At 42.3% G+C, this 26,448-nt stretch overlaps 4 protein-coding genes across 9 annotated transcripts in view; 1 reads left to right on the forward strand and 3 right to left on the reverse strand.

The window, feature by feature from the left end:
* elf1 (E74-like ETS transcription factor 1) overlaps positions 1–4,447 on the reverse strand; it is a 40,651-nt gene extending 36,204 nt beyond the window's left edge. The window contains exon 1 of the mRNA XM_049749437.2: positions 4,138–4,447. The gene's annotated coding sequence lies outside the window, so the exon portion shown is untranslated. The remainder of the gene's footprint in view (positions 1–4,137) is intronic.
* LOC125989458 (ubiquitin-conjugating enzyme E2 A) lies at positions 1,974–7,294 on the forward strand. Of its 3 annotated transcripts, none has more exons than XM_049755996.2 (6): positions 1,974–2,102; positions 5,789–5,869; positions 5,948–5,973; positions 6,122–6,211; positions 6,304–6,392; positions 6,469–7,294. In XM_049755996.2, exons 2-6 carry the CDS (start codon positions 5,844–5,846, stop codon positions 6,595–6,597), a joined length of 360 nt encoding a protein of 119 aa, XP_049611953.1. In that variant the 5' UTR covers positions 1,974–2,102; positions 5,789–5,843; the 3' UTR covers positions 6,598–7,294. The 3 variants fall into 3 exon arrangements, with proteins under 3 accessions (XP_049611953.1, XP_049611944.1, XP_049611861.1); XM_049755987.2 differs by lacking the exon at positions 1,974–2,102 and adding an exon at positions 4,681–4,823; XM_049755904.2 differs by lacking the exon at positions 1,974–2,102 and adding an exon at positions 5,140–5,353.
* A 41-nt stretch (positions 7,295–7,335) lies between these two features.
* Positions 7,336–11,333, reverse strand: nkrf (NFKB repressing factor). The gene is made up of 3 exons (XM_049748386.2): positions 10,991–11,333; positions 10,214–10,337; positions 7,336–9,947 (listed from the first exon to the last, which is right to left on the reverse strand). Exons 2-3 carry the CDS (start codon positions 10,302–10,304, stop codon positions 7,756–7,758), a joined length of 2,283 nt encoding a protein of 760 aa, XP_049604343.1. The 5' UTR covers positions 10,305–10,337; positions 10,991–11,333; the 3' UTR covers positions 7,336–7,755.
* A 392-nt stretch (positions 11,334–11,725) lies between these two features.
* On the reverse strand, positions 11,726–25,400 carry septin6 (septin 6). 4 transcript variants are annotated; one of them, XM_049751013.2, is made up of 11 exons: positions 25,382–25,400; positions 25,220–25,276; positions 22,933–23,047; positions 20,465–20,660; positions 20,178–20,364; positions 18,966–19,127; positions 18,255–18,351; positions 17,524–17,692; positions 17,301–17,433; positions 17,016–17,206; positions 11,726–13,205 (listed from the first exon to the last, which is right to left on the reverse strand). In XM_049751013.2, exons 2-11 carry the CDS (start codon positions 25,247–25,249, stop codon positions 13,181–13,183), a joined length of 1,305 nt encoding a protein of 434 aa, XP_049606970.1. In that variant the 5' UTR covers positions 25,250–25,276; positions 25,382–25,400; the 3' UTR covers positions 11,726–13,180. The 4 variants fall into 4 exon arrangements, with proteins under 4 accessions (XP_049606970.1, XP_049607101.1, XP_049606894.1 ...); XM_049751144.2 differs by lacking the exon at positions 25,382–25,400 and having other exon boundaries at positions 11,726–12,788; positions 25,220–25,310; XM_049750937.2 differs by lacking the exon at positions 25,382–25,400 and having other exon boundaries at positions 25,220–25,310.
* Between the last annotated feature and the right edge of the window lie 1,048 nt (positions 25,401–26,448).

Here is a 26,448-nt window from a genome sequence, read left to right on the forward strand (position 1 = left end):
ACTAGCCACAGACACGCCAAACAAGTGAAGGAAGAACATGCGAATGAGCCCAGAGCCGAGAACCTAACTCAGAACCTCCAAATAGTGAAGCAGATGATGTTTGCAAACACATTGCTCGGCAAGGTTTGTGTGACTGTGACCACAGGGTAAGTTTTTTTAAATGGCGATAAAACCAAGCTAGCTAGCAAATGGGGCATGAAGCAAATGCGGCAGTTTACATCTTGACTCAGGATTCCTTGTTCTTAAAAAAAACATATTGTTTTCTCTAATAGCTTGGCAGGATTTGTGTGATTGTGACCCCAAAATAAGCATTTCAAATGACACTGAAACAACACAGCTAACAAGCAGCCAGCACACCAGGTTAACATATTTACTCAGTACTCCTTCTCAAAACGCACAACAGACTATTTGACATGCTGATGTGTGAAACATGAATTGATCTAATCCTTATTATTACTTTTTTTATGCTGTATTAGTGCCAAGGCTCCATTCTCACAGCTGCACAACAGGAAACAGGGGAAGAGGCAGAAAACAGAGTTTAATCACACTTTGGGAAAATGTAAACACAACACAGTGCAATCTGGTAGAACGAGTGGAGCACCGCCAGAATTGCACCAGTGCAAAATGGCCAGTGGCGAAGGCAGACTGCACTAGCTGAGTGCAACTCATTAAATATAAAAGACACTGCTCTCTGTAGTCAGATATCGTCCACACAAGAGGCCATTGCTATGCTACATACAATAGCTGTCTTCTATGAAAACAACATAAACACATATTATTCAGTTCTAATCAGCACAACAGCTCCGTTTTACTCCAATGACCAGGCTGGTAGAGCTACAGCTCATTATTATTACAACAGCAGGCCCGGAGCAAGCATATATACATTCTGCACTCTAGTCACTCGGGGCCAGGATTATAATAGCCATTGGCTTGTTGCAGTTCAATTATTCAACAAACCTTGAGGATGTGTGTCATGCTTAAATTAACTCAAAAGACAAAAATCATTGTTCCAGTAAAATAGAACCTGTCGACCCGAGCCACTCCTCATATGCACGTCGGCGCTACGAGCTTTCAGCCATCATAAAAATATCAAAGCAGTGTAGTTAAATATCAAAGCAGTGTAGTTAAATAACGGCATGGCATGCTGCAAGGGTGAATCATCACAGCGGAGGCAAAGTCAAAGGCTATGTCGTGTGTTGCACAAGCAGGGGAAAACACCCAAATGTCATCTAATTCCGACTGTCAAAACAAAAACAGGAAAATTTTAGACTTATTTAGATTCTCTTCAAACAACTTTGATACTGGAAAGTTAGCGGACTGGAAAAATGAATAAACATTTTGTGATGTTCAATCTAAAGATAGTAAAATTTAAACTCCTTAAAAACATACACAACAATAATATTAGTTCAATCAAGGAAGAAAACATGGTAGCAAGTTTATAGCAGCTGCTGCAACTTTAACAAAGCACTTTATATAATAAGATCAAACATTAACTGTTTCTGTCATTTATTTTGAAAGCCTTACAGTAAGTAAGACCTGAGAAGTGCTAAAAATGTCGACCAATTATATTCGTTATACTCTGATGTCCTCAGCAAGTAAATGTACTATGCACTATGCATCGCACCATACAAAGTAGCCATCTGTTAACACAGATAAATTGAAAATACTTATGTTTATATTATATTATTTTGTGATAACACAAAACTATTGTGCTGCCTGCTTAGGGGACTGGTGTTAAAAGTAGGCCCATTTTCTTAAAACTTGGCCCTAAATCTTGACAATCCACTCACACACCAAAAGAGAAAGTCATACAGGGTGAATGCTGTGGGACACATGCTTGCCAGACATGAAGTGCGAGAGAGGAATGAGGGAGCAGGTGAAACCTCCCTTGCCTCTCCCCTCTCTCAACCTGACGTCATGCACAGCAGCGGCGGCCTCCAACATGTCTGACGGGGTGGAATTCAACTGTCACCATTACAGGGAGCTCTCGCAGTTTCCTCCAACGAGGTTGAAGACATGAGGAAAGTGCCCCAGAGAGCGGCGGGTGTTTTCCCACCAATTAAAAGGGAAGTTAAGGCAGTTTTGATTCTCCTTTTCCCCTAGTGAGTTCTTACAATTGCGCATGACATTTGTGTTATCAGCCATCTCGTGGCACGGTGGTTTCAAAGCATTATGAACATTGCCACCTTGTGGTTACGACTCAGGTGTCAAATTACATAGTTTAATATGTACTACGTAGTCGAGCAGGACAACAAATGTAATCTAATGACCACTGCTTGCACGGATTGCTAGTATTATTATATTGTCTCAAATACGCAGAATAGAGAGGAGGACATTCCCCAAATGCATAGATAAAGAAAGAAATACATTTGACTTATTGCACTCGTCTGGGACTCATCCGCTCTGAAAGCTTTTTTGAAATTTGAGCAGCGCTGTCTTCCAAATAGTTTATGAGCTCAGTTTGTCTTTTTTGTGAAGTCCGATCGATACGTGGAGAGCCATTAAGGAGGCTGAGCAGACCTCAGACAAGCAGTACAAGAAAGGCTTCAATGAGCTTTGCTCAATAATAATAAAGAAGGGCAGAGAGTCTTTGCTCTGCAGGATCACACTTGAAGGAGTGACTTCGCTGTCACGGGATACGAAGGCTGTCGGGAAGCCACATTCTCTAATCTGCAGACACACAACCACGCGCGCGCGCACGCTGATGAGCATATCAGAGAGCAACAGCATGGCGGGATGGTGTAAAAACAAATGGCACAGGCGAACCTTCGCTGGAGTATATTTGGAAACTCTTGCTGGGGATAATTGCTTTCAGTGGATTGGAGTTTCCAATTATCCCTCTACCAGCGATCCCACCATGGGAAAACTGGACGGGAGGAGGGGACAGGATTCTTGTCTGTCGTTCAGTCTCCCCCTCCCACCACTAGCGTCACTGCCGCCTCCTCCGAAGGGAGCCGGTGACCAATGAGGTCGGGCGAGCGCGTCCCATGACAAAAAAAACGTCTTGAGCCAAAAATGTAAACATCTGGGAAACATTTGAGAATCCCCGGGAGACTCGTATTGATCACACACACACAATAGTGTTTACTGTACAGCAATGTTGTAAGTAAGTAAATAAAAGAGAGGGAGTTCACTGAGGTTTTCATCAACATTCCTCCTAAATCCTATCTTGGAAAAAATAAAGCTGAGAGGGTGACATCATGTGAAGGCGGTGGCTTCGCATAAGCACCTGTGCTTTTACACCACATGACTGCCGTCCTGATTAGGGTAATTTTGTAAAAATGATTCATGACATGCCGACATAGGTCTACGCGTCTCTCTCAGCAACAAACCCTTCACAAACCCACTGGGGAAAAAATCCATCAGATGCTTGTGGCTGCCATGTTTTCAAACAATAATAATAAATGTCACACTTAACATCAGCAGTGAGCAAATTCCACAACCCCAAAACACAAATATACAAAGATTGTGCCACATAAACTTAGACATGCAGTTACCACTACCGGTCACAATAAAAACGTGAAGATCTGGGCTGTAGACAGGTAGACATGTAGTGATGACGTCACACATAGATGTGGTTGGCAATAGCCTAAGCTTTTTCCAATGGCACCACGAGCAAACGCTTTTGTCATTCGACCAAGCTAATGGTAGAGAAAGCAGGGTTGAATGTCAACTTCAGCTTCGTTCTCTACGCTGATAGTTTGAATGTGTGAAGTGTCAGTCGAAAAGATATTAAGTAGTTTTGTTTTCTAAAGGAGACGGAACACCAGCTATAATGTTAATTATGGTACGTTGATTTAATAGAAGGTAGAAATCAAACTGTATTGGGTCACTGTGGCTTACTTTTCATGAATAAAACATCTTGGGGGGGCTTAGTGTAAAAAGTTCGACAAGCACCAGTCTATAGCGACGCAAGTAACCAAGCAACAGGAAGCACTCACATCATGAGTTAAGTTTAATCAACTTTAGACCGTCTCTTAACAATCATTTGCTGTTATAAATTCATCCATCTTAATCCCTTTACCAGGCGCGATCACTACTTAAGATATGCATTTTAACGCAATAAATGGGAATAATAGACGCACTGTTTACATCACAACAGCGAAATATGTTTAATATGTAAACTTGAACACTCACCCTTTGGGAGACGACGATTACTTAGATGTTCCCGACGTCTTCGGGAATTACAATGAATGAGAAAAATAACAGCATTATCCTGAGACGGAAGGCGAGCCGAGGCTACACAAGCGGGCAGCGGTTGAAGCCTCCTCCTGCCACGGCTCCCTGCCTGGCACAACGCTGACGTTCTCTCCAATAACGCGTGGGGAATTCCTAGCAGTCACATTTTCCTGGGAAGCGATAGTCCCCCTGTGCCGAAAAGTTTTTTTTTCTTTTTTCTTTTTTTTAATTCATCTTCTTTTTAGTCTGGAAGAAGTATGTAAACGATTTTTTTAGAATATCAATTGCAATATCAATGTCGTTATCTTTTCTCTCGATAGACTAGAAGGTGTGTTTGGCTCGTTCTTTTTAAGTCAACGCAGGTGTGTCATATAGGTCTATATGGAAATCTCCCTGGGTTGAGCAACTGTGGAGTCGCCGTCGAAAGGCGGAGTCCCGAACGGGAATCTAACTCGCATCGTCAATCTGAGAAACACAGATCCAAAAGGATAATTAAGCCTTTTTCATTGTTTTGTTGCCCAGAGACTGTAAACGCCAGTGAGTGGAGCAGCACTCCCTCTCGTGGCTGTTGTTGGTAACAAAATCTCTTCCCGTGACAGCGGTTCTCGGCAGAGGTCGCAGTATTTAAAGCGAATATAGTAACGGTGAGAAAAACTGTATATCAAAGTTAAACATTCGGGATGAGTGGACAGCCTAAAAAAATTCAAGTGCAAAAAAAAAAAAAAGATATTGTCGCTTGACACATGACGTAAACGTTTCTAGAATGTTCCATTTGTCCTGCTAGCGCAGTCAAATGCTGTAATGTTAAATGTTAGGATAATATATTACGCTCATTATGCTTTTACATTAATAACCATAAATCTAATAAATGAAAGATACAGTGTAATGTGTATAGCAACTTATAAATCAGTAAATGTTGGTCAAATAGCAATAATGCCCCCGTTCTAATACTTATGGTTGCGTCCGAGGGCGAGCTGCTCAGGCAGCCAAATATTTGACAAACTAACAATCGGCGTCCAGTTAGCTTAGTGTTGAATCTAATCACTTATTTAGATTTAAAACAAACTTCCCTCTACTTTATCTCGATCCCCCGTGCACTCGATACGTACATTTAAGCGTAAGTGTGTAGGATGTCAACTCCGGCGAGACGACGTTTAATGAGAGATTTTAAACGGTAAGCGAGACGAAAACAAGGCAAGTAGCTAAAAGCTAACATTAGCAACCCGTGGGCTAGCCCGTCAGCGTTGCTACATTTACACACTTGTCATCACATTCTGTGGTATTTTGAACTACCCATTTCTTTCGTCGGGGTGTTGTTTAGTTTAAAGCGTAAAGTCGACGATGTTAGATATTGATGGGGTGAATTACAAATGGAGACAAACGGTTTACATCGACACTTGTGTTAGCACTAGTATTAGCATCCCATGATATGTATGACCACAGTTGCCAGTCAAGATTTCAGGTGATGCGTTTACGTCCTTAACGTATAACGTATTCAACCCAAATGTTATTTATGCCTCTTAGCTATAAGTCATTCATAAATCATTAGCGACAGTGTTGATCACACCACTGTTATTACATCAACTTATTTGTATGCTCCATTCGTAAGGCTGCAAGAAGATCCTCCAGCTGGAGTCAGCGGGGCCCCCTCAGAAAACAATATTATGGTATGGAATGCTGTCATTTTTGGGTAAGTTGGTCCCGAACTTAATGTAACAGGCTTTCTGATATTAAACGTCTCTCTAACATGCTTGTCTTTCTTTCATAGGCCAGAGGGAACTCCTTTTGAAGATGGTAAGTCTTTTGTCAAACATCCAGGTCTGTTAAATTTACAAGGGGGGTGCACATAAACTTAAAAGTTTGTATTTTTACAGGGTTCTTTGCATTTTAGTTACTGCACATCCTTATGCCACCGCAATGCTAATCATTTTCTTCCTTCCAGGAACATTTAAACTTACCATAGAGTTCACAGAGGAATATCCAAATAAGCCCCCAACCGTGAGATTTGTCTCTAAAATGTTTCATCCTAATGGTAAATGGATGAAAGTCTTGCATATCCTGTATTAGCTCAAGCAATCATTGTATACTGTCAAAACTAACTAAACACTTTTATTCCTTTTGTAGTATACGCCGATGGCAGCATATGCTTAGATATACTTCAGAATCGTTGGAGTCCCACTTATGATGTGTCTTCAATATTAACATCAATACAGGTGCCACAATCACGACGCTGGCTATTGTCACTATTCTCCTCGTCCGCTGACATGCTTTTGTTGTGTTTTCGCCAAGTCTTTACTGGATGAGCCCAACCCCAACAGTCCGGCCAACAGCCAGGCAGCCCAGCTGTACCAGGAGAACAAGCGGGAGTATGAGAAGAGAGTTTCTGCTATCGTTGAACAGAGTTGGCGCGACTGTTGACCCACGTCAACGTCATTGTTGTCGTGGTCCCCGCCATGAACAGTGTCCGACCTCTAGTTGTCAACTCATCTCACAGTATACGTTTTGCCACCCTCTCCTGCCAAAAGAAACTGTCGGTTGCCAAGTTTGTACGCTGTCGGTCGTGTTTGAGGCGTTCACTTCTGCTGAATGCCATCATCAGGCTAAAATGTGTTTGTTTAAAAGAAAAAAAAAGTTAATGTACCTTGTTATATCTGGGTTACTTGCCCCTTTTTTTTGTGCAAAATGGCTGCTAACTATGTGCTTGCTGTAAAACCACCTACTGTTCTTATTTTGACACATAAACATGTATTTGTGGTTATTTCTTTTTGTTGTATCAGTGTGGTTTGTTTTGCCTTCTGAAAGCCTTTCAAGTGGGACTGGTATTTTTGATTGAAGCATTAGAATTAACCTGACATGAACATTTATTACAAGCTGCCTTGTGGATTTCAGATGCTCTTTGTGTTTGAGTACGACATACAAGACATGACTGCCCCATTCACTGACAAAATCCTGACATTTAAAGACTGAGGATGTTTCTTTGCTAAGCTATTTCACAATCATGCAAAATTAGTGATCAGAGTGAAGTGATCATACAAGATAATTTGTCCTTAAAGTTTACACTGGTAACCCATGTAACAAACTGTACATTTTCTTGTAAATAAAATGATCTATGTTACTAGTGTTTCCTTTGAAAGAAGCAAGGTTTTGTCAAGTCAGTTTGATTTTATTTGCTGTTTGTTTATTTGCAAATATGTCTGGACACACATTTTGACAATGCAAATGTAGCTCTTGTACAATAACCATGGAAAGAGCTACGGAAATTCAGTGTGCTGCAAAACAAATTATGCCTAACTCCCATCAGAGTTAATGATTTCGTAGTCCTATTGTAAGATGAATCGACTTGCATTACATGTTTTACACACAGTGAAACAGTCCCTTAAATTTTTGGTGACTATGACCCTCATCAAGACACTTGGACGCAAGTGTGCGCCAAGGTAAATAAAGGTGACATGTAAACATATCAAAGAATTGTTTGGGGGAATGGAATGCAGGAACCCTTAAGACCTTATTTGCAGAGTCCAAATTGAGAATGTGGATTTGTGAAGTTAAAGCTCACAGCTGGAGTTGACATGCAAATCACTGCGACGTCTGAGGTTTGACCAGTTCGTAGCGGCCCACTTGCCCTTCCTGCAGGAGCTGGCCAATGAGCTGATTTTTGTCCACTCTGCGACTGACAACGAGGTAGCGATGCCTGCCCTGCCCGTACGACTTGCTCCGTAGGCCGTACTTGTGAGACACTAGGTGGATCCGCTTGCGCTCATTGTTGGTCAGGTCGGTGGAGAAGTGCAGATCGTCCTGGCGGTCCGACCTGGCGTAGTTACTGATGATGCCTTCGATGTTCCGTTTGTTGAGGGTGCACTTGTTTGAGTCCATACCCAAGCCCTCCCTGGAGAACTTCTCCTTAACTTTGATGGGCTCGGCGATGCCTTCTCCGTCTCGGCCCAAACCTCCACCTGTCCAACCCATCTTCCGCAGCAGCTGGTTCCCAATGTTGTCCTCTTTTATCACCTGTTTCATGGCTTCCTCTCCCGAGCGATCCTGGATCTCCGAACGGGAGATGGCCTTGGCGTGACCCTCCCACTTCATGGTGGACTTCACCACTGCCTGCGTCTGTCTCAGGGTGTCTATGGCCTCCTGTGCCGCGAAGTGCTTCACCTGCTTTTTGGCGCCTACTCCTGCTGCCACAAATTGTCCTTCCAAGTACACTTCGCACCTCCAGCGATTATCGGACAAACAAATGAACTTGTAGTTGGCCGTCATGTTGTTGAACTGAGCCGTGTCATTGATGATGCTCACGGCGTTATCAGAATTCTCCAAGATGACCACCTCACTCAGATGTTTCTTCCTCGTGCCGAATTGCCCAGCAGAGGATTCCGACTGGTCATGTCCCCGGGCGTGCTGGGGCGCTAGCTGCTGGCGCTGTTGCTCCGCCTGATTCAAGCGCAGCTTTGCCAGGGCTGCTTCTGCCGCAGCGTGCTTAGAGTTCTTTTTGGTGCCGCTGGCCTGCGCCACCATTTCATCCTGTACGTAGACGCTGCACATCCAGCTGAGGTTGGGCAGCCGCTCAAACCTGTAGTCCACCTTCATGTGACAGAAAGCGGCAGAATTGTTGAGAATGCAGATGGCGTCTTGGGCATTGTCCAGGACCACAAACTCCGTCCAACGCTTGCGCATGTCGGGCTCATTGGAGCCCTTGAAGTTGGGATAGCCGGCGTTCTTCGGATTGCGAAGAGCGGGCGTTAAGGCGGGGGAAGGGCAGCTCATCTGGCACACCACAATGTCGTTGATCATTTTGTGCTTGTACTTGCGTGGGATCACGCGCACCTCGACAGGCTTCATCAAGAGTCTGACGGCGAGTTCGGAGGCGCGGTCCCTCGCGCCGTTTTTACTGAAAGAGTAGCCCGTGGCCAGATAGACTCCCTGACACCTCAGCTCGCAGGCATAGCCATCTGTCGGAACTTTGCGGTTCTTGGGTAGGTCGGCTTGAGGGATATCCCTCAAGTTGACGTAAGTGTACTGAGGGTTGGTCCTGCAGACTTGGATGCTGCGACTCAACATGAAACTGTAATTCAGATCCTCAGTTCCAGTAATGTACTGAGGATCCGACAAAGAGACCGCCAAGGCGGACGCCAGACAGGTAATGAGCCTGTACTTCTCCACGATCGTGGAAGGACTGATAGATGGCGGCTGCGGCGGAAATTCCCCCGGCTGAGAGTAGGCAGGCCCGCTGTACGCTCTGTTATGAGGACGATCCCTGTGGCTGTACCCCAAACCCTGCCGTCCACAGTCCCAGCCGCCTGATCTGTTCCCGCCCCTGTATCCATTGTGCCTGTACGGCTGCGAATAGAAATCTGTGTTGCGAAAGCTGTGGGTCTCATACTTCTTTGCATAATCTTGTTGAATTGCTGCCATAAAGTTAGATGCGGAGCCTCGACCTCCGTAGCCTAAGCTGACTGGACCGCCCGAAGGAACGTTATTCTTGTGCCGTTCTCGATCCCTACGGAAGTCAAAAGCAGGCCTGAGAGAGGAGGTGCTCGGTGCTCTGCCTGTGCTACCGTAAGAAGCGTGTTCATATTCCCTGTATCGGCCAGCATACGGGTCACTACTTCTGGGGTGGTCACTGCTTTGGGGCTCCTTATCGTTCTCCTTCTCATCTGGGCCATTTCCTTCTCCACCAGCGCCGATACTGCTGCTGCCGCTAACAAATTGCACAGGCTCAAATCGACGTCGCATACCAAACTTTGACATCTTCCTCATGGGCTCTTCTCCTGCAAATGCATGATACACAAAAACTTAGTGAGTAGACCATCAAAAATGACACTTTAATCGGTGCTTCTTTTGCTTAGCTTTTGGATTTGGCATGATAGTGCTGCTGTGTCGTAGGGCTGAAAATGAAATGGCAGCTCTGGGCAATTCAACTAATATTTAATTGGTGCGCATGTTCTGTTGAGACCAAATTGTGTCCAAGCTATTTAAGTGAATTTTGCACAAGTGATCTTGAATTCATATTCCAGTTCAATTCAATAAAACTCACCACCACCAGGAGAAATGCGTCTCTTTTTTGCTTGAGAGCTATGACCCGGGTCATAGGAGCGCATTTCGCCTGCACAGCTGCCCTCTGCCATCACCAGCAGCGTCCGGTCAAAACCAGGCCATACCTGTAAAGCACAACAAACATGGCAAAAAACATGTTGCATTAGGCAAGGAATAACGACAATTCAAGTCGAAGAATTCATTGAATGATGTTCATTCTCCTTCGGATGTCCTCAGTTAAAATATAAGACGTGGTTTGAGAACTTACAAAAGTGAACAATGAACAGTGTAATATCATTAATGTGCCAACATAGACCGAAATTCGGTTAACGCCACAGCGTAGGAACGTATCAACGTCATGAACTGAGGACCCCCTGTACTGCATTTGCGTGCCAAAACTATGACGTCATCCAGTTTACGTAGGATTTTGGAAGTCTGTCTCTAACTTGCCATGTTCGTCTTTGTTCTTCATACTGACCTTCCAGTAAGGCCTATTTAGTACTCGGTTAGCAACCGATAATTAAAGGTTAGATAACAATACGGATGGGCAGCAACTGTTGTGCTGTCACGTTAATGTACCCGTAAAGGTAACGAGTATTACGTTCCACGTCAGATTACAGCAAATCAATATATTGGATTTGTAAGAAATCTGATCGTTTTAGTTGAGGCTGTATATACGACTGACTGTACAAGCAGGCCGAGTTCGGTATCCGTAAGCGTTGCATGACCCAAATTCTTCGTTTAATAGACTGCTATGTGTGCGTGAGTAACTGCTTACCTTTCTCTGCAGGTAGACTGTGTCAACTCACGCGTTATTTTTTAAGTAGCTCTAAATACAACGAATATTAAAAAAAAATTAGCCGCCGTGTTAGCCTATTTTAGCTAAAAGGCTTGTAGAGCAACTTGCTGGCTATGTATTATATAGATTACCGGATCGTTGGCGTTCTAAAGCGTCCACAAAGAAAATAATGACATTTCAGGTCGGAGTTACTCGAAAAAAAGCGTCTCGGGAAGCATATTTTGTTGACGCTGTTAAGGCCCGTCCTTTTTCTACTACCGCTAGCATGGCATACATGCGTCTGTCATGGCGGCACTCTGGTCCACACAGTACCCATAATGCTTTACGGCATTTTTTTTCTTCTTTCCTTTTTCTCACGCACACATTCACACCTTTATATGCGGGAAAACGAACTCATGGTGTCTGCACACAAGACAGGTACGACCTGCACCATCAGCGACTCCCTGCTTTGCGGCAATTCCTCCAGTATTGTGCTGCTGCCACAAAGATTTTTTTTTTAATCATCGAATGGGTAACTCGGTTACAAATATTCACTCATTCATTTTCCGAGCCGCTTAATACTCACGGTGGTCGCGACGTGCTGGACCCTATCGCAGCAAATACATTTGTAAAAATGTATTTTACTCCAAATTTTGTTTTAAAGCCTAAATCAAACAAAAATTTAAAATAATTGGATGCATTTGTCATGAGCAATTAAATTATGACAAAAAAATGTCACGTTCTTGGTTCATTTTTTTTTATTGAAAATGTACATCAATGTAATCAAACTTGGGCGAAATATTGACTTATTCGAGTGGTTGAGGGTTTCTGACATGATGGATATTAGAAAAAATTTTCTTCGGACACCAAAAATGTTACGGTACTTTGCACCAACCAAGAGCGTAGGTCATAAACAAGTCTTCAATCCACTTCAATACACAAAATATATCCTTATAAATTATATAAATGCACAGGTTCAACTCCATCATACATTATTTGGCAACAAAGGATCTGAAATGATAGGACTTAACATAGTCACTCATGATTTGCACCATATTTGGAGGAAACAGTAAAAATTATTATTTTGGATTGAAAACAAGCAGGTGACAACAGTAAAGAAATTGTTTTATAAATCCATGCAAAATATAGAATACAGAAGGCTGGAGAATATTAAAGCACATGTCAAAAAAGGCCTTTACATGTGACCTCCATGGTATTCAACAGTGGCATGTAAACATGGGCAGCATCAAAAGAAGTGCCAATATTTTTTATATTGCTTTGGCATAGTAATGACTTCAATTTGGTGTGTTTTTTAATTTTTTTTTTACAGTGTACAAATGATACTTTTTAGGTCATGTTTAAGTTAACATGCCCTTATCCTACCATAGTTTGCAGAGGCTTTTAATTAACATGAAGACAATTATATTTAAACTGCCAAACCTGCCCATTCAGCCTGTGCTTAAGATCAGAAGTGGGGAACTTTTTCCATTAGTTATTGAATATTTATTTTGAGCATTTTTGGGGGGTGTAAATGGTGGGATCTTTTGAATTTTAGTTCTTCAGCAAATGCTGTAGGTTCCCCACCCATGGTTCATTGTCACAAAGTGGGTCAGAGATACCATGCAATTCCACAAAAGTCCACATTTGACAAAAGGAGATGATGTAATGGGAGAGAAGAAAAATATCTATTTTAAAAACAGGTTAATATAGCAGGAGGGGACAGAAGAGGTAAATAGTGCTTAGTTGTTGCCGAAGCTGTCGTGGCCCTCTTCAGATGGTCAAGACACATTAAAAGAAGCTACAACGAGAAAGACAAAGAAAGATGCAGATGTTAGAGAAGTGCAGTAGAAATGCATCTGGTATCGAGGAAAAAGTTTGGTTAGAATGTAGTCAAATTCAAAAGGTGGGAGAAAATGACAACATTTTGTGAATCTGTGCAAACGTTTTGCTATTCCTCAAGTATAAAAAAACAAACAAAAAAAAAAAGCAAGTGTGAAGAATGCAAATCTCCATCTCATCTAAGTGGGAAAAAGTCCAAGTGGTGGCAAAGAGGGAATTAAAAGAACAGTGGGGGGAAACAGTACAATGTATCACAAAAATAAAGTGAGAAAGAAGGGCGAGAGAGACAGAGCGAGAGAGACCCACAAAAAAACGGATGGCATTCGAGGACAGTCCCTTTAAGCTGGGGACCTACTCAGTGCAGAGCCACGGAGTACTGCAAAGGAAATACACACAAACCAGTAAATTGAGGAACATGGCAGGACAAGGTCTCTGCTCTTGTGAGAGAGACCAACCATAAATGATCATATAAATTACTAAGCTTAAACAAGATTCTGTTCTAACATGTTGGTGCCTTTATTTCCCCTATAGACGAATAACTTTAAAAACCAGTACAAACATGACCACTGACTTTGAAATGTGCCATTATAAAAACACGCAGAAACAAATAAAAAAGAATACCAATTGCACTGACAACATACATAAATGTATATAGTATTTCATCACATTTGTGTAAAAAAAAAAAAAAAAGTGCAAATGTGACAGCTAATACAAGCCATGACAGTCAATGAGGTACGGGGAGAAGTGGCAAAGTGAGAAGTCCAAGCGAAACACATGTCTGAGATTACTGCAGTCTGTTAGGGCCACTGGATTTACGATGATGACAAAACAGCATCAGTTGAGTAGTAGGTTCAGAAGCTTTAATAGCTCACCTGCTAAGTTGTCTTCACGCACTGAGCTGGCGTTGAACAATATTTCTTTTACTTTCTCCAACAATAGCTGTGCTTTGTTTCAACTTCTGCATAATCATATCTATCATTGTTCGAGCAGCCACCAATACAATGGAAATTATGAGAAAACGTGTCATTTTTAGAAAATTAAGTCAAAATTGGAGAAAAAGTCATACTTTCTATGCCTTAACATTACACTTTTGCTCTGATATTACGACTTTTTTCTCATACATGGTTTATTTTATTCCTGTTTTCTCATTATATTGCAACTTGTTTTCTTGTAAAATTCCCACTTTGTCTGAGAACTGATTTTTTTTCCCTCAACATGTGACTTTTGTCTTATAAAACCTTATCTCTTGCAACATTGCGACGATTTGCAAAGTCTACACTGTATGTAATTACGTAAAGCCTTTTTACAGTATTTATTTGTACTGTATACATTAATCAATAGCAATGGTACTTTTCAACTACTAGCATACTTCCATGTTGCCGACTTACCCCCCACTCACTAAAAAAATAATCCACAAGTCACTAAATTCTGACCTCTCGTATTTAAATATAAAGCTTTAACTGTATTTGTTCTTTTCAGGCTATGTGTGAAGTGTGTTTCGCTTGAGCTTTGCTTCATTTCTCCCCATCACAACAAGGTCATGTGTGTTAATTTGGAAAATAAAAAGCGCACGCCACACACCATGCAAGAGAGTCGCTACATAGAAAACCTAACCAAGAGTGGAATGTATCTTGTATACAAAGAAATAAACATCATAATTAGAGTGGTGCATTTAAAAAGGAGTCCAAGTGAGCAACGCCCAGGGGTGAGGGCAGTTTGGGGGTTGTAGGGACACTGGGGGGGGGGGGGGGGGGGGGGGTTGACTGTAAGGGATGATCATTCACAGCAGCGTGGCCACAAGGAAGCACTTTTCTACAGGAATCCTTCTCTGGAAATAAGAGAGAAGGGCCGTTACTGCTTTGTTGCATACACGCGTAACATCAGTGTGGCATCATCATTAATGGCCAGCTGGCAATCAGAGGAGATCTGAAACGCCACATCTCATTTTGAGCTCCTCTAGAGTTGCCTACAGGAGAGGTCCCCAAACGTTTGGTGCCAGACTGCTTTGACATAAGGAATTATTTTGACAGATCAGCAAAGAAGCAAATAAAGACCAATTATTAAACATGCAACTCGGGTTAAGCTTAATTATTTGTTGTAGCAGTTCTGTGCTCGTTCCATGATTTTAATTCAGAGCACCACTCCAGGTGGCGAAGACTTTTTCGAAGCCTGTAATCACATTCAGGCTCTGATGATCAATAAAATGTATTGAAGTCAGTCTTTCTATGTACCCCGTCACCAAATGACCCTTTGTCCAACAGCGTTTGGGGACTGCTGCTCTACAGAACATGACATGTTTCTTATGTTCTTTCAGTCTTCCTCAAAGGCCGAGGGCCTTAACATCTGTCTCTCTCGTCAGCCTTTGTTTGTGTTTGTGTGCTTGGCGGAGAATCCTTAAACAAAACTGCTCGCCTTTCTGGCAAGAGTCTTTTAAAAGGCTCTTTGTGGGAAAGGCAGGGGCGGGCAGAGAAGGCATCTCCACAAAAATGAGTCTTTTGTGAACCCGAGGAGGACAGATGGACCGACGAGATGATAAAGTCTGATTTAGAAGCTGGCCCGTGGGCGATAGACGGCGTCAGTTTACACGAAGAGCTTTATGGTGAGTTGATGTTTGATTAAATTGTAGGCTGACAGGTTGGGTCTTACCAGGACGGGGTGCCTTAAGCAGCATGCATCAAATGTAGGAACAGTTAACTGGAAAATATGATGGGTGCAACATGCACTCACACATTGACATTCACACTACAAGCAGCACTCAGTAAGTGTGACCTGTAGGAAAGATGTACCAGAACACAAATTGTATGTACAGAAAAACCTCTAAGGTCAAATGGAACCCATTCCGGGACACTGAGATGGTTGTTTGGCTATGATTGACATTTAGACTGTGATTGACGTCAGACTTGTCCTGATGTCGCCCGAAGTCAGCTGTGATAGTTTCCAGCTTACTCATGACTCTGAGGATGATACTTTTCTTCAGAAAAATTGGGGTTAAATTCTGAATTCAACAATTGTAGGATTTTGTATTTTGAGATTCTTTTCCTCTCGACCTTTTGTTACCATTCTTTGATAAGGTCAGTTGCTTTTGGGAATTTGAAAAAACAGCACCAGAAGCCTTCAAAAAGTTGTGCCTTGTGTGATGGCATGTGTGACTTCGAGCTTAAACACCAATGGTTTTCCTGAAAATTTGCGAATCGCTGCAGGACATAATTACTCAACTCCCAGCAATCGACCAATTGTTGATAGATAATGGTTTATTAAACCCATCTCTTGTACAACTTAAGAGCCATTCAACTCTAGAGATTTTCCTGTACAAATAAGAAATTGGGGAGTGAGTGCTTAAGAGCAGTGAAGATGAATATTCCTTCTGATACTTAGAAAAAGAAGTGATTAGGTGAGGAGGTTAAAAGCAGCAGAAAGGTGCCTTCTCAGTGCAAGTGTTTTCTTCCTTTGCTAATACACACACAGGAGTCACATCAGCGTCAATGAAACTGCAGAAATGATCCTTGAGTTCATGTGGTTCAATTGGCTCAGCAAACATTACAAAAACATGTGCAAACAAATCACACATGGGGAAGGAGAAAAATAGTTAAAAGGAAACATTGAGGTGACTATTAGCATCTGCTCGCACAAATCAGGTGGAAGTGGTTAAGTTTATGATGTGCTTTGGGACATGAGCAACATTTATTGTGGCGAGGTATTCAGAGCAAGTCAGCTTTCTGCTGATGTGGGAATAAATGTGCTCTTACATGAAAGCTTCAGAATGCAATGAAAAATCTAGAGTGTGGATTAAAATAGAACAAATCCCAGGCTTCTTGTTAATGAGCAGAGACAAAGAAGGCACACTGAGGACGCCGTGACGTGAGAGGGGCTCGTTAAAATTAAACCGTTCTAAATTGGATATCACTAACTACATTACGAGACTACATGGACACATGTATTAGGACTACGTGGACACATGTATTAGGACACACTTCTGAATCAATACATTTTTCAATTGGGTATGGGTTAGATGCTTTAGTTGCCCCTGAATCTGAATACCTCACACTATTTTTCTGGTGGTTCCGATTTTAAGGAAAGGGCTTTTCTGTTTCCAGTGTATGAAGCAGCATCAAGCCCTGACCGCGACACCTTTAAGTTGAATTCAAACACCTCTTTCAAGTGGGGATGTTACAATGGAGACACTTACTTCTTCTTCTCTTTGTCCCGCTTGAGTGTAGTGGAGCCCCCGGCCTGCTGGGCTTGATTCTGCAAGAGCTCGGTGGCAGTCTTTTTCTGTTTGAACGTGTTGAGCTCATCGTCCAGGGACTTCTTTTTGTCCTCCAGCTTCTTCTTCTCGTCCTGGTGCAGCTTTTTTAAGCGGTCAAATTTCTCATGCAGCTATGTAACAAAGAAGATGCGTGAAATACAAGAATAATAATACTGTGACAAGAGCCCTACAAGATGGCGGTGGCGGCGGGCTAACGACACCAACCTCTTTCTCTGCTTCTTTGAGTTCCGCCTCTTTTTCTTTGACCCGCTGAACGAACATTTGCCGCATTTCTTCTTCCTTCTTTTGCAGCTCGCCCATGAACTCGTTCCTCTTTGCTTCATACGTTTCCTGGAGGCTAGCACGGCGAAAAAGAGATGAGAGTTAATGAAGGGCTCAACTCGAGATGGAAAACAAAAAAAGGAGAAAGGTGCCTTGCGTCTGCTACCTGAAGGGCTTGCTGTCGGGGTCCGTGTCCTTGAAGCCCATCTCCTCCAACTTGCAGCGGCGATACAGCTCGTAGTGACGCGTATGCGTCTGCTCCCGCAGATCCTCCATGTTGACTCGGATCAGCATTTCTCGCAATTTGACAAAGTCACAGTGATTCTCGTTCTCCACTGTAGGAGACACGTCGAATAAATGGAGCATGAAGGACTGTACAGATTTGTAATGATTTGCAGCTTTTAAAACTCTTTTCACACCTTAAAACTCTTTTCACTAATCGGTGCAGAAAATAGAGCATTAGTTATCCTGGAGGTTTATACATGTAAAAGAATGGCTTAAACAAAAGGTGCGACAGGTTGAATTGAATTTACAAAACAATAAGAAGTGTGTGGTTTATGCATGATGCCTTGATTGGCTGTAAACTCTGAAGAGAGTGGATGTTAGAAAAAGAAGCAAGACCTCTGAATTCATGCTTAAAACTTGAACTTTGCCTCAAATTTCACATGTTCCGAAAGGCTACTAAACTAGCATGGTGCTTTCAACTCATCGCTATGGATTCCTCAACAAGTCAATTAAAATCAATTGAAAGTCCATTAGTGTCATGTGCTGTAACAGTTCAGCGTGCTGAATGAGGTTGTGCAAGCCGTAGGAGGAAACGGGCGGCAGGGTCGGTTAGGTGGCAGGGACGGGCGGCAGAGAGCATATCCGGTGATGCAGGAAATGAAGCTGACTTACCCTGCACTGTGCCCCAGGGATACTGGCGGGCCTTCACCATCTTGTTGCCGATCTTCACCTCCTCCGTGCTGCCCACCACGGCAAAGGGCAAATGGCTCTGTAGAGTTGAACGAGACATGAGCGTTGGGCCACTGCCAGCTTCAGTGAAAAACCCAAACAAAGCTGACTGTAAAAACTAGTCATTTTAGCGTCACTAGATAAGATGAATGCTTGTGCCGTACGCTGGTGGTTTTAAATTATCTTTTTTTACACCACGCGAAAAAAAAGAATCATCAACTAATGCTTGCAACATCTTGCGCATGACAAGTTCACAGGACAATCTGGAAAAGACAAAATAAGAATCCTGCATCAAGAGCCCCCTTTGCACTATAAAAATACCCATTTGTAGAGAAATAGCCTGGGAGGGAAAATGCTGTACTCATCCAGACCTACTCCCAGATTTGAGTGTGTTTCTTCTTTCACTCATGTGCTCGCATACAAACACACACAATGCCTCAGCCTTTACAAATGCACACACTCAACACGAGCAGTGAAGCCAGCTCTTCCTTGACGTGTTTTGATCTCATGTTAGAAAGACGAGACCATTTTTCCACAGTGTAAGCTCTGAGCTGGCTGACTGTATTGAGGACGACACACGGGGCAGCTCACTGAGATATTGCGCAATCACAGACGTCGCCTCTCCACATTCTAAAATGCATCTGTGGGGCTTACGTTCATGGTGGAGTTGATCTCGGCGACTGACTCGTCGTCAGTGGGGAACTGGTAGATCTGCACGCCGTTGCTGACCAGCTCACTGGTAATTTTGATCTTGAACTTGGCAAGTTCACTTTTGGAGATGGCGTCGGACTTGGCAACGATTGGGATAATGTTCACCTACCGGGTGAGAGAAGACAGTGCAGTCGCTATTATAAAAGAGACAACATTGAGGGGTTTCTCACTAAAATTAAAATGTGCCTTGTTACTACTGAATTACAAATGGTACCGTTTTGGCCGCATGTTGCGTCAACAGTCAAACACAACAGTAGGTGATGTAAAACCTGACTTCCCCATCCACATGCCTGCTTTCTAGCATGCTTTTTTGTTGTCAGACAGTGAACCTTCAAAGCAGGGTCAAGTATCCACTGGTTTATGAAACGACCACTCTTTTTAGTTTGAGGTTAAATCTTCTAAAAGACTAAGGCAGCTCCGCATGGCATCGTGTTTGTCGCAGGGCGCAGCCGCTCAGGTCCGATGGCTTGTGGGGCTCCATGCAAACGAGCATCTCGCACAAAATAGACAGCAGTCACACAGAGTTGACTACTTTTCTCAGATGACTGACACTGATGCGTCACTTGGGATGATCTGCATGCAGGCAGAAGGCCTCATTTAAGGTTGGTGAACCATGACGTCCTACATACTTCTGGCCATGCTCAACGTGATAGAGAAGCACTGACCCACAAATACTATGGTACACAAAATGTATTTTTCTTAATCACACTTACAATACTACTGTACAGGGGATTCAAACTTAATCCAAAAACAATGAATGGTAGTAATCCCCTCTATGTCGTGGTTCACTTTACATGTTGTCCCACTATATTGCAGATTTTTCTGTTAAATAGATCTTTCTGTGTTGGAAAAAAAATCTGTATTATTTACTTGAGGGATTGAATGATAAAATAAATGTTTTAATTATTATTATTAAACATTTTCAAAATAATGATCACGCTATATTGTTCTTCATTAATTTTTTTGCACCTGCAGTTTGAGGGGGAATTACATTTCTACTACTTTTTATCGCTTTTGGGGCAGGGAAGCAGATATGCCTCTTGCATAGAAGTCGAATAATTGCATCAGTGCTATCTTAAGGCACTAAACAAATGAAATGGAATTAGGGGGACAGTAAACGAGCAGTAATGTGACCAACATGAATCTGGCGCTCACCTTGCTGTCGAGCTTCTTCATAGTGACCAGGTCAAGGGATTTGAGCGAGTGGCCCGTGGGAGCAATGAAGTAAAGGCAAGCGTGGATGCGAGTGTCGTGGTAGCTGTGAAGCGTGCGCTTTATCTTCAGCTCCTCTTGGAGATATGCTTCAAACTGGGCATCAATGAATTCCACAATGGACTTGTAGCTGGTGGGGGAAAACAGCAAAGGTTTATGGGTTTGGAGGGGGAAGAATTATTTACAGATTTTTATTATCCACAGAATACCTGCATCTACATGGAACACACCTGTCTTCTTTATTAATCTGGTCTCCAAAGCCCACTGTGTTGACGACAGTGAGCTTGAGGCGCACGTTGCTCTCCTGCAGTTCGTAGGTGTTGGACTTGAGCGTCACCCCAGGCTGGTTGTGCTGGGTGGGCTCGCCCTCAAACTTGGTGTTGAACAGCGTGTCCATCAAGGTAGACTTGCCCAGACCCGTCTCACCTGGACAACAGTATGATGAAAATTCACACACGTATAGACGAGGTGGGTATGATCTGAATGGTCTTTTCACAGGGACACAGCCTCAAAGCTATAACAGAGATATTTTGTCCCTAAAAAAAGGCAGAACATTTCCATTTTCAACAGGCTGTATAAAAAGGGTTTATGGAGGTTTGTATGTATGATAGTGTTTAGTGATGTCTGGTAAGCCATTGTCAAGCCTTGGCGGAGAACAACAATCCTGTAAAGATCTAGTGTATTTCTTTTTTTTATTATAATTGGATGACACACCAGGTGCCCATTTATTTCAGAGAAGGCTTATACTACACATCCATACCCGAAGAAAGGCACAGAGTTAGCGAGCGGCTTGTATACTGTAGTGATGTTCATTTATCTCGGAGGCAGTCAGATGACTCAGTCAGCGAGCGCCGTCTATTTTTAATTCTTCACAGCCTGACCTGCCATCGATGTCGGCCCACTTTGGTAAGATATCTCACCATTTCCCCTCAAAACATTTTTAAACAGCAACTCCAAATCTTACATCGCTGCCGCAATTTTATATTTGTGCAAAAATCTGCAAGGGAAATATAGACACTAGAAGGAAATCTTCTATTTTATATTATGTGATCATGAAGATTTCATACTTTTAAGAGGTATCCTTGGGAGTCTATCTTCCTAACAAATTCCCCAAAACTTCTTAGGTAAGGTTAATTTAAGACTCTAAATTTTTCATGAATGTAAGTGCGATCGGTGGTTTGTCTTGTCTCCTGTGACTGACTGGCGACCAGTAAAGGGTGTATCACCCAGCGCCTTGGCCAAAGCCAGATTACTCGTACAGAGTACATATGGGACAGGCTCCAGTAGCCCGTGTCTCAAATGAGAACATGAGCCATGGAAAATTGATGAACAGTTATCTTCCAATGTCATTTTGCTACCACAAAGAGCTTTTTGGGATTGACACAAAAAATTTGCAATCATAACTAATTCATAGCAAATCAAAGCCAAAGCAAACGTGCCACAAAAGACAGAGAAATTAACAGTGATCAAGAAAATTCAACAAAAACAGATTTCCAGAGGATGCGCTTAGTGCGTGCGGAATGGATACAAAACAGCCGCTGTTGTTTAACTCTCTCGGTGTAGACAGTCACCCATTGTTGACTAGAAGCAGCGGCACATTTAACAGAGCTTGACCCATGAGATACTCAGAGTACAACTCAAAATGTTTGCGCACCGCTGCGGCTACACTCATGTCCACACCAAAACTGTTAGTTCTAATGTCAAAAACCACATTGAAACATAACCGCAGCCCACATTTGGGCTGGAGAATAGCGAAAACATTTCCTATGTCGATATTTATGCCAGGTATCTCTATAACAATATTTCTATAGGGTCAGTGAAAATGAAGCATTTTCAAAGAAATGCTAAATATTTACCAGTCTTCATTTGAACTCACCACTCATCTATGTTGAGTCAGCAATTTAAAAAGTGTACTTTAAAGATAAATAATTTCATACTACAAGAGAAGTGTTTACATGCGCATGAGTGTGTTGTTGCATACTTTGTCCACGCATGCGTGGCTTGACACATTACATAGCTTTTGTGCTAAGATTCACAGCACTTGTGTAGTGGTGCACTTGCCTGTCTTGTGTGCCAACACTGTGAATTCAATCCCCGCATATGACGGTGTGAATGTGTGTGTGGGACAGACAAGATAAAAAAAACAAAAAAAAAAACCAAAAAAAAGATTCACTGCACAGAAAACTATGGTTCCAAACCTAACCCGACCAACACAAAAAACAACAGTTGGTCAAATCAACCCTGCACACCCTAACCCTATCCCTGCAATGCAAACAGAGCGATGGTATAGCATTGCACGCAATACATTGTATTATATCACTTTTTTTCATCCACAAAAAAATTTCATTCAAGCAACAAACTGGCTGTTACAGAAATGGTACATAGGCCATAATCATGAAGAAAGTGTGAAAATATTGAAAGATGAGACTCGCTCTCATTCAACCGAATGGACTAGGCATGAACCGCTGCCGCTGGCTAGCTTGAGCTGTCGACAAACTTGAAAGGAGTTATGTGGTTGATTGGTCGGAGCTGGGCATGCATGGAAAGGCCACATCATTGTTTTAATTTTCATTATTAATATACTGAATGTTCTTGTCTAGATATCGCTAAAATAACAATACATCGCCCAGTCCATACTGTTCAAATAGCAAGCGTTATGCTGATTTGTCATTCTGTTGTTCATATACAACAGACTCACCAACGCAGAGGATGTTGAAGCAAAATCCATGATTGACAGATTTGTTGACCAGCTGGTCAGGCATGCTGTCGAAGCCAACATGGCCGGCGAGAGGTACAGCACGGGCACCTTCACCCTAAACACAATAAATGACAGAAAAATGTTAAGCGAATACCATGTTACAAAAGATTAACATCCTTTCTATCACACTTGATTAATTATTGTTAGTGTCTGCTCTGTAATGTATTTCTACTGCCGACTTCCTGTTTCCTGGACTTTCTACCCGCACCAGGATAGCGCAGAGGAAGTTTGTACTGTATATTATTGGTCATTTCACATGGCTTGCAATTTTACATATTACTACATGCTCATAGGCCACAGTTTTAGGAACACCCACTCAACCTCATGAGATGTTCACTGCTGTCTGTTATACTGCAGATGATACCAAGACATGTTGCAGATCTTATCAAGGGTTCTAACATTTTGGCCTCCTTGTCTTGTTATGTGAATGGGTCAAAACCTCAGAGTTGGAAAGAGCTTAGTATGATGTGGTCTACTTCTCCACACTTCTCCTACTTCTCCACAACAAAAATGTCCACTTCAATATTAGGACGGACTGTGATTATGGTTATAAGGTGCTACATTGGAGATGCATTCATACTTGAATAAGCAAAGTACATGCCAGCCAGCTGAGTAATGTGGAGCGTTACTCTCATTTAAAACAATGGGGGAGGGGCAACAGAAATCTGTGTAACGTTTACTCATGACCTTATTTATACATTATTGTTTGATTCTGAGTTTTCACTTCCTGCTGTTGACACTTGTGAAGTTAATGTTGACGCTTGTGAAATGTGCCACTTATGTGCTACGTAACCTATATAGGAAAAAGTTCACACTAAGACATTAAATCAAAATTGCCCACTTGAACCTGTACTGGAATTACAGTCTTTGATTATCCAAGTGTGAATAATGTGGGCATTATGTGTAAATACGATTGTGACTCCGATGCTGATAAACAAGCCAATGAGCATTGTATTATATTGCATGTGGTGTCTCTCGGAAACAAGTGCAAAAATCTCACTTGAAGAGTGTGGGTGTTTGTGTGGGCAGAAGAGGTGGTTAGGCAACCTTTTCCTGCAACCTACGACATCAAAAATTCCAAAGAATTTAGATTAGAAGGCAAAGCAAGCAGCCATTATGCATCCTATCATAACATAAGCGCTGCTCAGCTATGTGCTCACAGCTTTGACAGCCAAAACATTCCAAGGGAAGGACAACTGGTGAAAAAGACAATTGATTATTTAGAGGGCTGAAAGTGGATTCATAGAGCTGCTGCATGGAGGTGTAAAAGTGACTGAGATCTTTGGACAAACAATATTGAAAGTATATTCACTTGTTCGATAACAATAATTTGTCTAGCTCAGGAAATAGAAAGATTTCCTCAAATTCACACTTTCAGGTTAACAATATAGATTAACACTCAAAATCCGCTGTACACAAATGTGTGTCATTTAGGTTCGCTTTGCAACCCAAAACGACTACACAGTACACACGTCCAGGGTTGGAAGTGCAGCATTCCTAAAACCCCTTCCTGCCTTTCAAGACACCCACAGCCAAGTTCCACACACCAGTCAGCCACTGAATGGGATGTTAAACTGAGAGAAACGTGCTATTCTAGGCACATTGTCTGACGTTTTTTTTTTTTTTTTTTCTTAAGCCAGCCACAGTAAAATATGTGGAGTAACATTAGACATGCCCTTCCCCCTCAAATTGCAGGGTTAAATTAAATATCAAGCAAAAATGTGTTCTCCCCGTTTTCACACGCATGACAACGCCCGAATGAAAGTTGAATTGACTTGCTTGAGATAACGTAACGGAAATGAGCAGCGGAGCGTCGCTGAAATGGGGGCGTTGAAAATGAATGGCCTCTTTACAACAGCGCGTCTTTTTTTAATCATTTTACGCAGCATTTCATTGGTTATAACTGATATTTTATAAGGCACTTTTAAATTTAGACCAACAATAGGGTCAAACCAAGCCAAGATAACTGTAGAACTGGAAACATAATAGTACTGGACCTGATACTGAAACCTTATTGAGCTTCAAATTGACCATTCTAGATTAGCATAATCTCAACACGACATTTTCCTGATAAAATGACAAAAAACACAACGGAGGGAGGCGACTGACTAGCACACCCACTCCTTTCAAAATGACAATTTTACCAGTGATGCATTTTCTTTATTTATTTCAGATCTGAGAGAAATTGTATTGTATTAATGAGGGTTAATTAAAACGTGCTACTCACCGCTTGTCTTGCTATCTCCGTGGACGCCATTGGTGATAGCCGTTAGCCAAGCAGGGTCTACGAGTTAAGCGAGGGAAGCTGAAGAGCTGAGGTTACATCGAAAACTCGCCCTCTGCTTAGGGATATACCATTGCTGAAACATATTTAAGCAAATCTACTTACCACAAACAATGTCGTGCTAAATCTTGTGCTGTTGTCAAATATATTTCGTATTGTGTTATGATAGATCCTGTTTACATTTTTAATGAATTATTTATCGAACACTCCCTAATGTACTCCCCTACGAGCGGCTTTAATGGATTCGTCCACACCGATTCGCGGTGGACCTCAGTGAATGAACATCACGAGTGGACGGACGGACGGACGGACGGACGATAGATAGATAGATAGATAGATAGATAGATAGATAGATAGATAGATAGATAGATAGATAGATAGATAGATAGATAGATAGATAGATAGATAGATAGATAGATAGATAGATAGATAGATAGATAGATAGATAGATAGATAGATAGATAGATGGATGGATGGATGGATGGATGGATGGATGGATGGATGGATGGATGGATGGATGGATGGATGGATGGATGGATGGATGGATGGATGGATGGATGGATGGATGGATGGATGGCCACCAGCTCAGTGGCCTAGTAGTAGAGTGTCCGCCCTGAGACTGGAAGGTTGTGGGTTCAAACCCCGGCCGGGTCATACCAAAGACTATAAAAATGGGACCCATTGCCTCCCTGCTTGGCACTCAGCATTAAGGGTTGGAATTGGGGGGTTAGATCACCAAATGATTCCCGAGCGCGGCACCGCTGCTGCTCACTGCTCCCCTCTCCCCCAGGGGATGGATCAAAATCACATGGGGATGGGTTAAATGCAGAGGACAAATTTCACCACACCCAGATGTGTGTGTGACGATGATCATTGGGACTTTAACTTTAACTTTAACTTTATGGATGGATGGATGGATGGATGGATGGATGGATGGATGGATGGATGGATGGATGGATGGATGGATGGATGGATAGATAGATAGATAGATAGATAGATAGATAGATAGATAGATAGATAGATAGATAGATAGATAGATAGATAGATAGATAGATAGATAGATAGATAGATAGATAGATAGATAGATAGATAGATAGATAAAGTGCGCGCGTGGTGCCAAAAGCCTAATAAAAAATTAGATTGCCATCACACTATGTATTATTTATTGTCAC

This window comes from Syngnathus scovelli, chromosome 1 (genome assembly GCF_024217435.2).
Source record: "Syngnathus scovelli strain Florida chromosome 1, RoL_Ssco_1.2, whole genome shotgun sequence".
Classification (NCBI taxonomy): Eukaryota; Metazoa; Chordata; class Actinopteri; order Syngnathiformes; family Syngnathidae; genus Syngnathus; species Syngnathus scovelli.

What these genes read in the sequence shown, in the direction of transcription:
- LOC125989458 (XM_049755904.2), top strand. Translation starts at nt 5,310, where the DNA reads ATGTCAACTCCGGCGAGACGACGTTTAATGAGAGATTTTAAACG. An exon ending in GGGAACTCCTTTTGAAGATG is followed by an intron (nt 5,974 to 6,121) that starts GTAAGTCTTTTG and finishes TCTTCCTTCCAG; the next exon opens with GAACATTTAAACTTACCATA. An exon ending in CAATATTAACATCAATACAG is followed by an intron (nt 6,393 to 6,468) that starts GTGCCACAATCA and finishes GTTTTCGCCAAG; the next exon opens with TCTTTACTGGATGAGCCCAA.
- nkrf (XM_049748386.2), bottom strand. Translation starts at nt 10,304, where the DNA reads ATGGCAGAGGGCAGCTGTGCAGGCGAAATGCGCTCCTATGACCCGGGT. An exon ending in ACGCATTTCTCCTGGTGGTG is followed by an intron (nt 9,948 to 10,213) that starts GTGAGTTTTATT and finishes ATGCATTTGCAG; the next exon opens with GAGAAGAGCCCATGAGGAAG.
- septin6 (XM_049751013.2), bottom strand. Translation starts at nt 25,249, where the DNA reads ATGGCGTCCACGGAGATAGCAAGACAAGCG. An exon ending in AGATCAACTCCACCATGAAC is followed by an intron (nt 18,352 to 18,965) that starts GTAAGCCCCACA and finishes TCAACTCTACAG; the next exon opens with AGCCATTTGCCCTTTGCCGT. An exon ending in TCAAAGAAGCAGAGAAAGAG is followed by an intron (nt 17,207 to 17,300) that starts GTTGGTGTCGTT and finishes TTTGTTACATAG; the next exon opens with CTGCATGAGAAATTTGACCG.